Source organism: Manis javanica, chromosome 15 (genome assembly GCF_040802235.1).
Source record: "Manis javanica isolate MJ-LG chromosome 15, MJ_LKY, whole genome shotgun sequence".
Classification (NCBI taxonomy): domain Eukaryota; kingdom Metazoa; phylum Chordata; class Mammalia; order Pholidota; family Manidae; genus Manis; species Manis javanica.
In genome coordinates, this window is record NC_133170.1 from 26,034,989 (window position 1) to 26,047,166 (window position 12,178).

The 12,178-nt window shown below is 48.7% G+C and overlaps 2 protein-coding genes across 6 annotated transcripts in view; one reads left to right on the forward strand and one right to left on the reverse strand.

Moving 5' to 3' along the window:
• Positions 1-9,568, forward strand: part of VAMP1 (vesicle associated membrane protein 1) — an 84,386-nt gene extending 74,818 nt beyond the window's left edge. The window contains exon 5 of the mRNA XM_037009049.1: positions 9,510-9,568. Coding sequence (XP_036864944.1) covers positions 9,510-9,553 — 44 coding nt within the window. The 3' untranslated portion in view covers positions 9,554-9,568. The remainder of the gene's footprint in view (positions 1-9,509) is intronic.
• Positions 5,921-12,003, reverse strand: LTBR (lymphotoxin beta receptor). Of its 5 annotated transcripts, none has more exons than XM_017645887.3 (10): positions 11,750-12,003; positions 11,526-11,622; positions 11,158-11,283; positions 10,925-11,077; positions 10,478-10,574; positions 10,240-10,331; positions 8,268-8,375; positions 7,975-8,000; positions 7,190-7,418; positions 5,921-6,836 (listed from the first exon to the last, which is right to left on the reverse strand). In XM_017645887.3, exons 1-10 carry the CDS (start codon positions 11,843-11,845, stop codon positions 6,595-6,597), a joined length of 1,266 nt encoding a protein of 421 aa, XP_017501376.3. In that variant the 5' UTR covers positions 11,846-12,003; the 3' UTR covers positions 5,921-6,594. The 5 variants fall into 5 exon arrangements, with proteins under 5 accessions (XP_017501376.3, XP_017501375.3, XP_017501374.3 ...); XM_017645886.3 differs by having other exon boundaries at positions 8,268-8,378; XM_017645885.3 differs by having other exon boundaries at positions 10,901-11,077.
• Positions 12,004-12,178: the final 175 nt, after the last annotated feature.

The following is a 12,178-nucleotide window of genomic DNA, read 5'->3' on the forward strand; positions in this document are numbered from 1 at the left end:
GGGGCTTGGAAGCTTCTAGTCATTTTCTGCAAAATAAGAATTGTCTGTGACTGCTACCCTGCAAGGCACAGTTTCAATACTGGAGGTCCTAACTGGTGTAATAAGGCAAGAAAATGAATATGTGAAGTAATATGTCTCTCACACATTGATATTAAATTACTTCCATCATTTTAGAAACATGTTAGCAGTATTTACTAAAACAATACATATTTCTATGTTATGATTTCACAGTTCCACTTCTAGGTATATACTCAAGAGAAATGAGATCATTTATTTATAAAAAGACATGTACAAGAACGTAGTAACTTTATTTGTAATTGCTGAAAGCTTAAAACAACCCTTAAGTTGGAAAGAACCAGGAGAATGGAGAAATAAATGTAGGTATATTCATACAGTAGAATAACACACAGCAAAATTATAAAAAGAAACCAAACTACTGATACTAGCAACAAGGATACATCTCAAAGATACGATCAAAAGAAGCTAGATACAGAAAGGTTGGTATGACATGATTCCATTTATATGTAGTTCAAGTTTAGGCCAAACTAATCGGTAGGGAAAAGTCATAAGTCAAATAGCAGATATTTCCGGGAGATAGCGTATATCTCAGATAGCATATATATCTCCTAGAATATAAACTGAGACCCAAGCAGTAAGGATTACTGATTGGGGAAGGTCATGACATCTTCTTCTAGGGCGCTGAAAGTGTTCTCTGTCTTTTGAGATGGCAACTTGGACCTAAGATATGGAATATGTTCATATCCTCCACCTATTTTTTAATCCAGTTATTTGCTTTTTGGGTGTTGTACACTTAAGATTAGTCCACTTTGCCTACTTTACTGTATGTATGTTATGACTTAACATGTGAAATAAAAAAGAATAAAAACTACAATGGGGAGAAAAAACGAGTGGTTTCCTATTGCTTTTAGGGTGAAGTAAAAAAATCCTTATTGTCGTTTACAAGTCTGAATGATCTGCTTCCTGCCAACTTCTCTAGCTCCATCTATTTCCAGGCTCCAGCCAAATTATTCTTCACATCACAAGGCGTTTGCATGTACCATTCCATCCACTAGGATCGCTCTCCTTCCCCACCTGCTTCACTTAGCTAATCTTGATTATTCTTCAGGAAGCATCTTAAATCACCAGAGGGAAGCATTTTCTGATCTTCAAGCTTAGATCAGGCTTCTGACTACACGTTGTTTCTCCTTTATAGTATTTATCTCACTGTAATTACTTTTCAAGCTTCCGGAAGTTAGGTAGCTGGTCTGACTTGTATTTTCAGATGCCCAGTACATAGTAAATACTCATTTACTAAATGCTTATTATGAAAGTGAGGCATGGGTTAGCTTAACAAATGAGTAGTGAGAGGCCAGAGAATATGAGCTGGGACCCAAGCCTGTCACCAAACCCTGTTGACTCCATCTCCAAGGTAGTTCCTCAAACCGGCTACCTTTTTCCATTTCCCTATTGCAATAGCCATCTACTGATCTCTCTGCTTCCATTCTTATTCATTATCCATCAGCTTACTATAGATACTAATCCATCAATATCTATTCTCCATAGAGCAGCCAGATTGCTTTTTTTTTTTTTAATGTGAAAGGAGATTGTGTCTCTTCCTTGCTTGAAACTTCCAGTGGCTTCACTACACCAAACTCCTCACCTTGGCTTACAAAGCCCTATGTGATCTGACTTTCTGCCCCCATCTGAAGCCACTTCCCCTCTCCCCACCCCAGACTCTAGCCTAGACTTGCAGACTCCTAATTCCTCTCATGTCCCAAGCTCCTAGGGCCTTTGCACTAGCTGGTCCCTCTGTCCGGAACATTTTTTCCTTTTAGCCTTCCCGGGACTGGTTCCTTCTGGTTATTCAGCTCAGATGTTAGCTCAAAAAGGACTTCCATGACCTCTCAACCTAAAGTAGTTGTATAGTTTCTATCACCTTCCCTATTTCAGTTTTCATCATAATACTTATTGTCCTTATTTATTTTCATTATCTGCCTCATCTCAGGAGAGCAAGAACTTTGTCACTGTGTCTTCAATGATTAGAACAATGCTTAGCACATAGTAGGTACTCAGTAGGTACATAGCTGAGATTTAATGACCAAATGGAAACCTCAATGCCTGAGTTCTCTCTACCATCACACTTGCCTTCCCAGCTGTTAGAAGCCACAGGTTCCTTGAATCAGGTATCTCCATAGACCACTTAGAGTTGTGATGTCCAGGATGGTGGCCACTATGTATTATGTATTAAATTTAATTTAATTTATGTATTAAATTAAATTAATATTTCAATTCCTCCATTACATTAATCACACTTCAAGTGTTCATAAGCCACATGTGGCTGGTGGCTACCATATTGGATGGCACAGATAATAATTTTTTATCATTCCAGAAAGTTCTGTTGGATAATACTGATAGAGCTTTTGTAAATAAGACCAGTCCCAAAGGTAGTCTTTAAGCCTCAGGTTTGGCAATGATTGTCTCTTGGGGTCCTGTGCCCTGGAATGGCTGCTGCATAAATCATCCTGTCTGAACAAGCTACTTTATCAAACAGGTGTTTTGAAGGTCACTCTGTAATCTCAGGATCTCAGAAGTATACTACTTGAAATATGTAACTCTCTTCATGATGACTTCCTAAAACTGAACAGATACATAGAAGATCTCTTAACATAGAACTATGAGCTAAGTGTGGATAAAAGATGTGTCAATGATGGGGGAGAGGAGAGGTTGGCAGTCTTAGATATTAAGCTAAATTAGCTCTAAGGTATAATTTCTTTAGGATGGACTGTTGTATCAGAAATGCCTTCAGCTATGAGGAGTATAAAACAGACCAATATTATAGGCCTAGCTCACTTACAAAAATCTGAAATAAGATATAATCAAACAGAATGCCAGAGGTACATTAGAAGAAAACACCAAGATCAAGTGTGGTTTATTCCAGGAAGGTAAAAATAGTTGAGTAGGAAGACACTGATTTATGTAGTTCATCAGAGTGATAGATTTAAGGAGAAAATAGTGTAATTGCCTCTGCAGATGCTTAAAAGACATGTGTTTTCCTAAAAAAATTTAATATCCGTTAATTTAAATCAATGAAATAGTAAGAGATGGATATCTCCTTAGCATAATAAAATAAATAGGTCTATTTTAACTCCTGCTTAATAGGAAAATGCTAAAAGTGTTCCCATTAAAATCAAGATCAAGACAGCAGCCCATTTAACATTGTCCTGGAGGTACGGCCAATGTGTTTAGACAGGTTAAAATATATTAGAAGTATAAAAATTAGACAGCAGAGATTAATTTCACATTATTTATAGGTGAGGACCTAAGAGAACCAACTGAAAAACTACTGTAGGTATAATGCTTACAAAGATAAAACACCTAGTAATGAACTTAACAAGAAATACTCAAGATCTATACTTAAAAAAAACATTAAAATACACAGAGGGACCCAAGTGGAATCAACAAACAGAAAGCTATAGCATGTTCCTATTTTTCTTTCATGGGAAGAAGCCCAAAATAGGCACTTATTGAGTATTGGTTCAGCTGTTCGATGATACCTCATGAACCAGGTTTTTCCTTTTCTTCTAGCACCTCCATCCTCAAAGGATTGGCTTTTTATCTCCATGGCTGTTTCCTCATGATAGCAAGATGCCTGCCACAGCACAGCCATCATGTCCTCACACACACATTTCCCAAATGAGAAAGAAGGGACAAGGAAAGCCAGAAGCTTTCTCCTAATGATGCTCTTTGTCCCGTGGAGGAAGATTTCCCTGGACATGTCATTGGCCAGAAATGGCTCCCGTGCCCAACCTAAACCAATTCCTGGCAAAGGGGAATAGGTTCACTGGCTCTTGGGAGAGGGGGAAGGTCTTCCCTCCTGAGACCATGGAATCTCTGCCCTGGCACAGAAATGGGGATCTGTCCTAGGAAAGGCGCAGAAGTCTGTCAGACAGGTAGCAGAAAGAGTCCATCACAGAGGTCAGTGTGAACCACTCCATTTTTGAAATTCTCAGTTACCCCAGGAGAACATACCCTACATCTCCCCCTGCTATGACCCAATACCCAGTTACACCCATCTGCCTCTGCCTCCTCGCTGGCCTCCCCGCATCCAGGGTGACATCGGGCTCTGTATTGGTTTTCTCCTCCATGTGGTAAAGGAGTAGCGTTCTCGAAAACAATACATTAAGAGACTAGCTGGATTCAGACTGAATTATCCCATTATTAACCCCTATTGTATCTAATTCCCTCTTTTGACAAGAGTAATTAAGAGGCTGTCCTCTTGGACTTCCTATCCGCTTTCAGTCTAGACAGGTGCTCGGTTCACTATGAAGCATAAGCTTTGTTAATGTGTCTGGGAGCCTATGACAAAACAAGCATGGGCTGTGGTTTAGACTGAACTGTGTCCCCAAAAGCCATACGTCCCCTAGTAACTCAGAATGTGATTATATTTGGAGACAGGGTCTTTAAAGAGATAATTAAAGTAAGGCCATTGGAATGGGCCCCAATCCAATGTGACTGGTGTCCTTATAAGAAAAGGGGATCAGGACACAGACACACACGGAGGGAAGCCCATGTGAAGACACAGGAGACGACAGCCATCAGCCAGCCCAGGGGAGGGGACCAAGCCTGCCGACCCTTTGGTCTTGGACTTCTAGCTCCCAGAAATGTGGGAGAATAATTTTCTGTTGATGGCTACCCAATTGGCAGTACTATCTTATGCAACCCGAGCAGATTCAGACAGGCAGATAAAATCCTAAATGTGACTAGTGTCACTTAGGACTTGGCCTTAGGACCATTTCTTTAAAAAATTTTGCCTTCTTTTATTTTGTTGAAAAATTATATATTTTGTTTTTGTTTTTCTATCTAAACACACTGGAACAATTATTATGTATTCACATTGCGTGGATGTATCCTGCAAAAGCAGGAGGATTTGACTCTCTGTAAGCTCACCATTATTTATTTCTCAGAAAGAAAGTTGGACCTAATACATCCATGGTCAGCCTTAAGGAACCCATCCTCAGTTGGACCAGAGGACTCCTGGCGTGTCCTCCCTGGAGCCACACCATGTTGATGAGCCCCAGCAACAGAGTTCTTCACATCAGACCCCGAGGGTGGCCTTTTATGGAAGGTGCAGGCAGCTGGTAGCTCACCTCACAGTCCTTCCAGCTAGGATGGTATGGTCTCTACCAGGCAGCAAGGTAGATCAATTCTGGGGATCAAACAGTTATTAAGAAGAGAGCTTGAGAACACTTAAAGTTCTCTTGGGAAAAAGTATAATAAGACCAAAAAACAAAATAAAATGTAGGAATCATGTGTGCATGAAGGAGGCTTAGATCTCTACACCAGCAGAAGGTGAATTGGCCTTTCTCATCTTATGTCAAAGTGCCTATCTTTCTCTTCAGCCAACCTTGCAGAACACTTTTTCACTGTGCACTGTGGCAGAACACGTGAGCATTGGCTGAGACTTACTATCCGTGGGACATGCAGGGGGTCTGATTATTTGAGAAAACCAGCCCATTTTAGCTGGTTAAAGAAATTCTGTACAGAGGTGGTATGTAAATTTTTACCCAGGATGCCTCTAGAGTCGGACTAACTGGCTGCAAATCTAGCTTTGCCATTTGCAGCTGAATTGGGCAAGTGACTTACCCTCTCTGTGCCTCAGTTTCCTCATTTGTTAAATGAGAATAGTAACAGTAGTATCTCATGAGACATTATGAGGATCACTTAAGTTAATACTGTAAAGAGCTCAGAACACGGCCTGGCACCTTGTCAGCAACCGCTGGCTGCAATCTTTATTACTGAGTTACATTTGCCAGTCCATCACAGAACTGGGTGGGATTGTATTTTAGTGTTTTGACCTTTGCCTTTGATAGTGCTCAAGTGGAATAATGTTTCTATTTAAATCCCGAGGAAATAAATGATCTAAGGCTCAATCTCTTCTTTATTTGCATGTGGCTACAATTTATAAATATACTTGCCACTTTCTTCCCCCTCCACAACTCCCCCTTTTACTAGTAACTCCCCTCTCCCTGGCTTTTAGTGACTCACTGTCCTCTCTGGGAGGGAAGGGGCAGGGTGGTCCTCCATGTAGCTCCACCTGCATGGTATCGGGTCCACCTCAGGCCACGTGAAGTGTGGGCCCTCCCAGGCCCTCTGAAGTTTGGCACAAGCACCGTGCAAATCCATTAGAGGTCCCAGCATTGTCCAGCAAGTGACCACGTGGCTGGCACCCCTCTGTGTTGTGCCGAGGGTGCGGAGTGCCACGGGGGGTGGCATGTGCTCGGTATGCCCTGTCCATGCCCGACGCTGAGCTGTTGCAGCCCCAGTGCACAGGGGCTCTGCAGTGAAGTCCCAGGCATGCTCAGGTGATGGTAAGAGTCCCTGGTGCACACTGTGCCCAGCCAGTGCCCGGCCCTGCTCTTGGAGACCTGTCTGAGGCCTGGCCCCTGGGGTACCTCTCAGGAGCCCTACCCAGGCCCGTTGTCAATCCTGTGGGGGGTAGGGCAGCCTCAGGGAGAAGAGGATGTTGCGCCTCCCCTCTCCTGGCTTTTCCCAGACACCATCAGGCATGGGTGATACAGAGGGTCTTTGGCCCTGTTAGAGGGCATGGCACCCCAGTGTCTCTGTCTCAGCCAGGTGCCAAGCTTTGCCATCTTCCTGGTAGGGTGTAGAGAGCCCGGGAGGGCCAGGGGCACCCACTTCAGGGACAGGGTATGGAGGCTCGGGGGCAGCAGGGGGGTCTCCAGGGCCCTGGGACCCCCCCAGCACTGGCCCATTGTAGATGTAGATATTGCCAGTGACAGTCACAGACCCGCCGGTGACATGAATACCGTTGGTACCTGTGGGAAGAGAGGCAGTGTGAGTGGGGCCAAGGTGGGGGGGAGGACACTGTTGAGGAACACAGGCCTGGGTGGCTAGCATCAGACCCCTGCTTCCCGAATGCCCTTGTCCCTCTGCCTTCTCCCCTTTCCTCTGCCCCTGCTCCCCTTTGCTGTTAGTGTCTTGAGTTCTGCATCATTTCTGTGTCTGGGTTTTCCAGTCTTCCTCTCTTCTCTGGCTGGGACTCTGGCTGGCTGTGGGAGTCTTTACCCAGCCCCCATGTCAGTCTTTTCATTTGTATCTGGCCCACACCCTCTCTCCCTACCCGCCCTTCCCCACCCACTCCCCTCCCTGCCACCTGCCCCAAGCTTACCATGGGCCACCTGATTTTGCTCTGGGAGCTCTGCCTCCAGCTCTCTGGCCTGGCTCAGAGGACTCTGCTGCTGTAGCACCTCGTCCTCCAAAACTGGGGTCGTGGGGAGCCCAGCCAAGGCGGGGGGCATGTCCCCAGAGAAGGGCAGAAGCGGCTCGACCAGGTCAGGGAAATGTGGGTTCACCCTTGGGGGCTCCCAGCTGCCATGATCCATATTTGATTCCTCTCCCTGCAAGACAGAGGCAGAGAACCAACCAGTGACGTAGCCCTCAGACACACCTTCCCTAATTCCCACATGGACCCTGTGCTCCGCCGGCTCTCCTCCTCTTTGACGCTCCTGCGTGGAGGCCTCAGCCCTTGATGCCCCCTGAAGCACGTGCCCCCGGGTGTCCCAATGGCTCACTCCCTCATTGCTTCAGCTCTCTGCTCATAGATCAGCTCATCAGAGAGGCCTTCTCTGTCCACTCTGATATCCTTGGCCACTGTCACTCCCTGTCCCCCTACTTTATTTAGAAATTATCTAAATACAACTATAAAACTGCTTTATTTAGAAATGTTCATTACCCGATACATATTTGTTTAAACTTTTTCTTGCTCCACTGGCCTGTAACTCCAGGAGGGTAGATACTTTACGTTGTTCACTGCTCTAGCCAAGTGCCTGGCACATGACAATCTCAAATTCTTAGCCGAATGACTGAGCAAATGGATGTTGATGCCTGCCTGCCCCACCTTGTGCACCTATCTCCCGTGCCCCTCCTTGCCTCCTTCCCAGCCTTCCCCATTACCTCTGGACGCCTCTTGAGCAAGGATCCTGCAACGCAAAATGGAAGGCATGTAGGGCTGCTGGCAGGCTTCCACCCTCTGCACCCACCATGGCGTGTTGCTGCCCACCCTGGGGTCCCAGAGGAACAGGTTTTCATTATCCTCTCTTCAGCCTCAGGGTGGGGGCCCAGGTGGAGGTGAGGTCTATGCTGGGGGCAGGCATTGGGAGTCTTGAGGGTCAGCACTGGGCAAGTTGAATATCCCCACCCCACCCATCCAGGGCCTGCACCCCTGCCTGCATCACGCTACTTCCTACCCAGCTTTCTGCAGAGAGAGGGGTGGCTCTTCCAGGTGCAGGCGAGCACAGTGGTGAGGAACAGGAAGGAGACCAGAGGCAGCAGGACGGCCAGCACCAGCATGGTTCCTGCTGGACAGCAGACAGCACGGGTGATGAGAAGGGCAGAGGGCAAGGGAGTTACGGAACAGCTTTCCACTTCTCTGGGCAACCCAGACAGAAAAGAGGGAGCTGCTTTTCCTGCAGCCCTCCTGCAGGTCCTAAAGGCCAAATCAGAGAAGCTTCCCTTGGGTTACAGAGAAGAGGAACTAGGCCAGTCTTGGGGAGAGCCTCCTGACAGCCAAGAGAAACTGTGTGGTGGATGGAGTTGTTTGGGGGGGTGCAAGAGGCCACCCACCTACGACCAAGACGGAGACAATCTTGGGTGGGGAGGACGGGAGTCTGTGCAGTTGGTTTTCAAGGGCTGAAGGTGGCAGGGGGGCGGCAGATCAGGGAGGGTGGGACTTCGGGTTGTGCGCAGACTCAGGCCACGGGGTGGAGCCACATTTCTGCGGACTTGACTGTCTTACCAGAGGCCACTGTAGGAGCAGAGATTGCCCCTCTTTGTGGGGGTGTCTGCAGGGCTGGGGGAGGAGGGGAGCCACTCTGCCTGTGGCTGCCTGGGAAAGAAGGGGCTGCCGGTTCCAGGAGGGGAACAAAAAGGGAGGCTGGGAATTCGGCGTCTCAGGATGATACGTCCTTTCACGGGCCTGAGCGTGGCCATTGCTAGCACGGAGCCTACAGTGCCCATCACATGTGCTTGAGGACAGGCAGTAAAGCTTGAACATTTGCATACTGGAGTTTGCCTTTTCTGGCCCACCTAAATCTGTGGCTTAAGGAAGGGCAGAATGGGAGACCTGGGAAAAAACTGGATCTGGAGTCTTGGATTCCTGGGTTCCAGCCCAGTGGTATGAGTTTTTAAGTAATTTCAAATGAGGGGGTTGCTCACATACTCACTCAGATTCCAGCTCTAAAATGCCAACTGTATTTGATATATAGTTTAAAAGTAATAAAAGGATATGGAAAAAAATGTATGACATAGTTGAAAGAAGAATCAGGTTATAAAATATTCAAATGACTTTACTTTTAGAAAAAGAAAAGATACATACAGACATACACAGAAACACATCTGGCAGAACCTATTCAAAATTTAAGAGCAGATATGCCAGGTGAGTGTCCTGTGGATGAATTTTAGTTTTATCTAAATTTTCTCATTTTGTGCAGTGTGCATGCCTCATGGCACCAGCTTTGGAGTAAGAAAGACCTGAGGACAGGTCCTCATAACACCAGCTGCCACGCGGGTGATCTTGGGCAAGCCACATAACCTCTCTGAGCATCAGTTTCGTGTCCCTCATCAGTGAGGATGAGAGAACTGCTCTACAGGGTCATCAAGAGGACTAAACGCGTTGGTGAATGTCAAGTGTTCGCAGAGTGCCTGGCACACTGCTTCTCAATAAATGGAAGCTATTATATAAATATTTGGTCATTTAAAAAAGTTAATAAACTCTCTCCCCATGGATAATGATTGCAGTCATTAGAAATATCCAGTAATTGTCTATTAGGCTAGGAAGAATAACTCCACAGAAAAAAAACAAGAAAGAGTCGAATGTGGAATCATCGAACAATGAAAGTGTATTATCTAATAAAGAGGGGTTCAGTCTAGCAAATGGATTACATGATGGTAGCGTGTCCAAAATGATGACAGTGATATCAGCTACAGTTACCTGTCAGTGAGGGGGTGTTCCCTGGGGTCCTGTATAATGCATAACTTTAGAAGTGTGTGTGTATGTGTGTAAACTGGTCTAGGGTTACTCATATTTCTCTTTTAGGAGCATTTCTTCTTGCCCCAGTTCTGAGAGGGAAGCAGTCATCTTTTCCCTATTTTTTGGATGGGAGGAGTTAAGGCATTTTCCCAGACCCTCCCTCCCCAAGCCCCTCAGCCCTGACCCCTCACCTGGCATCTCGGGGGGCTCTGGTGGATTTCTGCAGCTGGTGTCCATCTGGGCAGTTCCTGGAGCTGCTTCCACCAGGCCCTGGTCCTCACACCTGTGGGGGAAAGAGAGGCTGCACTCAGGTAGGCATGTGGCTGGAAGTGGCGAGGCAAGCCCATAGAGCTGAGCATGGTGCTGGGGGTGATTTGTCAACAACTGGGGCTTTGGAGGGCGGGAGCAACGTGGTAGGGGCACACTCACCGGGTATGAGGCTGGCAGTGGGCATTGGGGGAGGAGGTGTTCTGGAAGTGCCCTGCTTTACAGGGAACACAGTTGCTGTTAGCCTCCCCAGCTCCATCTGGCAGGAAAAAGGCAAGGCCGGCCAGGGTGAGTGGGCAAAGGGATGCTCTTACCCAGCTGGAAATTTCCTTGACACCCACTGGGTGGCCCCCTTCCTGCCCACCGGCCTCATTCTGTGGCTCCCACGCTTCCTGGCTGCCCCCCTTGCCGAGCTCCCCCTACTGAGCCCCTGCACCCCCTGATTCCAGTCCCTGGTCTATTCCTCAGCAGTCCCTTCTGTGAGCCTTTCATAGGAGGGAGAACAGAACCTGAGGGCTCCCCAAGGACACAGTACCATGCTCCCTGCCCCCATTCAAGACCAGCAGCACCCAGCCTCCCCCTTACCCTCTGCTCTTGGTGACCTCTGACCTTTGAGCTCGGCTTCTGTGCCAGGTGGGCAGTTAGAGAGTGGCTCGCAGTGTACACACTCAGGGTCCCAAAGGACACAGAACATTCCTGGCTGGCAGCGGCACTGGGTTTTCTGTTTGCTAGTGCAAGGCGCAGTCTCCTCGAAGCCCAGCACTGATGGGGGGGCAGGAGTGCTCAGCAGAGGAGCCGCGCTCTGGGAGGTCCCAGCCCTCCCCGGGCACATCACCACTCACTCTGGTCACAGGGGCGGCACAGCTGGCAGATGGAGAGATGGTTCCAGTGCTCGTTGTAGGAATTTTCAGGGCACATGGCACAAACTGTGTCTTGGCTGCGGCTACATTCGGATGAGACGTGCATGCCTAGAAAGTGGGGGGGGCAGGAGTGTCCAGGGACTGAGCTTCCGCCCTCACCGCTGCTCTTGCTGCGTGACCTGGGCCTGCCCCACTTGGGGCCCACACACAAAGGATGGCCAGTGTCTCTGTCTCTGACATCTGATTTTCCGGGGAGATGGTGTCCAACTTGTCTCTGAGGCAGTGAGGTGGACCGGGGGCCCTGTAGCCCACATCCCTGTCCCAGGCCTTCTGCGGCCATTGCCTCTCACCTGGGGGGCAGCGGGAGCAGCAGGCCTGATGCTTGGGCTCGTAGTACTCTTCTTCCCGGTCCCGGCAGGTTTGGTTATCCGTGCGATAGGGAGGCACCTTCCAGAGGAGATGGAGGTGGGGGTAGAATTATGCTGGGGAGGGCAGAGGGACTAGCCAGAGGACTGCCCAGACCCATCTTCCCTCCCCAAGCCTGCCCCACCCACCTACATGGCCCCTCCCTCACCAGTCGGGGCTGGGAGGCTGCCAGGAGCCCGCAGAGGCCCAGTATGAGTGGCCCCCAGGCCAGGCCGCAGGAGGAGGCAGCCCTCGGCAGGCGCATGGCGACCAGGCAGCCCGTCGACCAGAGGGGTGGAGGCCTGCGAGGAGGGTGGGAGGCCTGGACGTCCTGCCGTGGTGGCAGCAGCCTCCCGGGCCCAGGGGCTGGGACGGGACTGGCTGATGCGCCCTGGGGGGCTGGAGCCTCGGGCCTGGCCTGGCCTCCAGGGCTCCAGAGCCGGGCTCAGGAAGTGGGAGTGGAGCGAGCCAGCCACGGGGCGGGGACAGGGAGCGCTGGGAGCTGAGGCAGCTGTCGCAATCGGGAAGAGGAACAGGCTTGGCTGCCCGACGCAGGGCGGGAGGGGGTGGCCGGGAAAGCACGTGAGGGCAGCGGGGC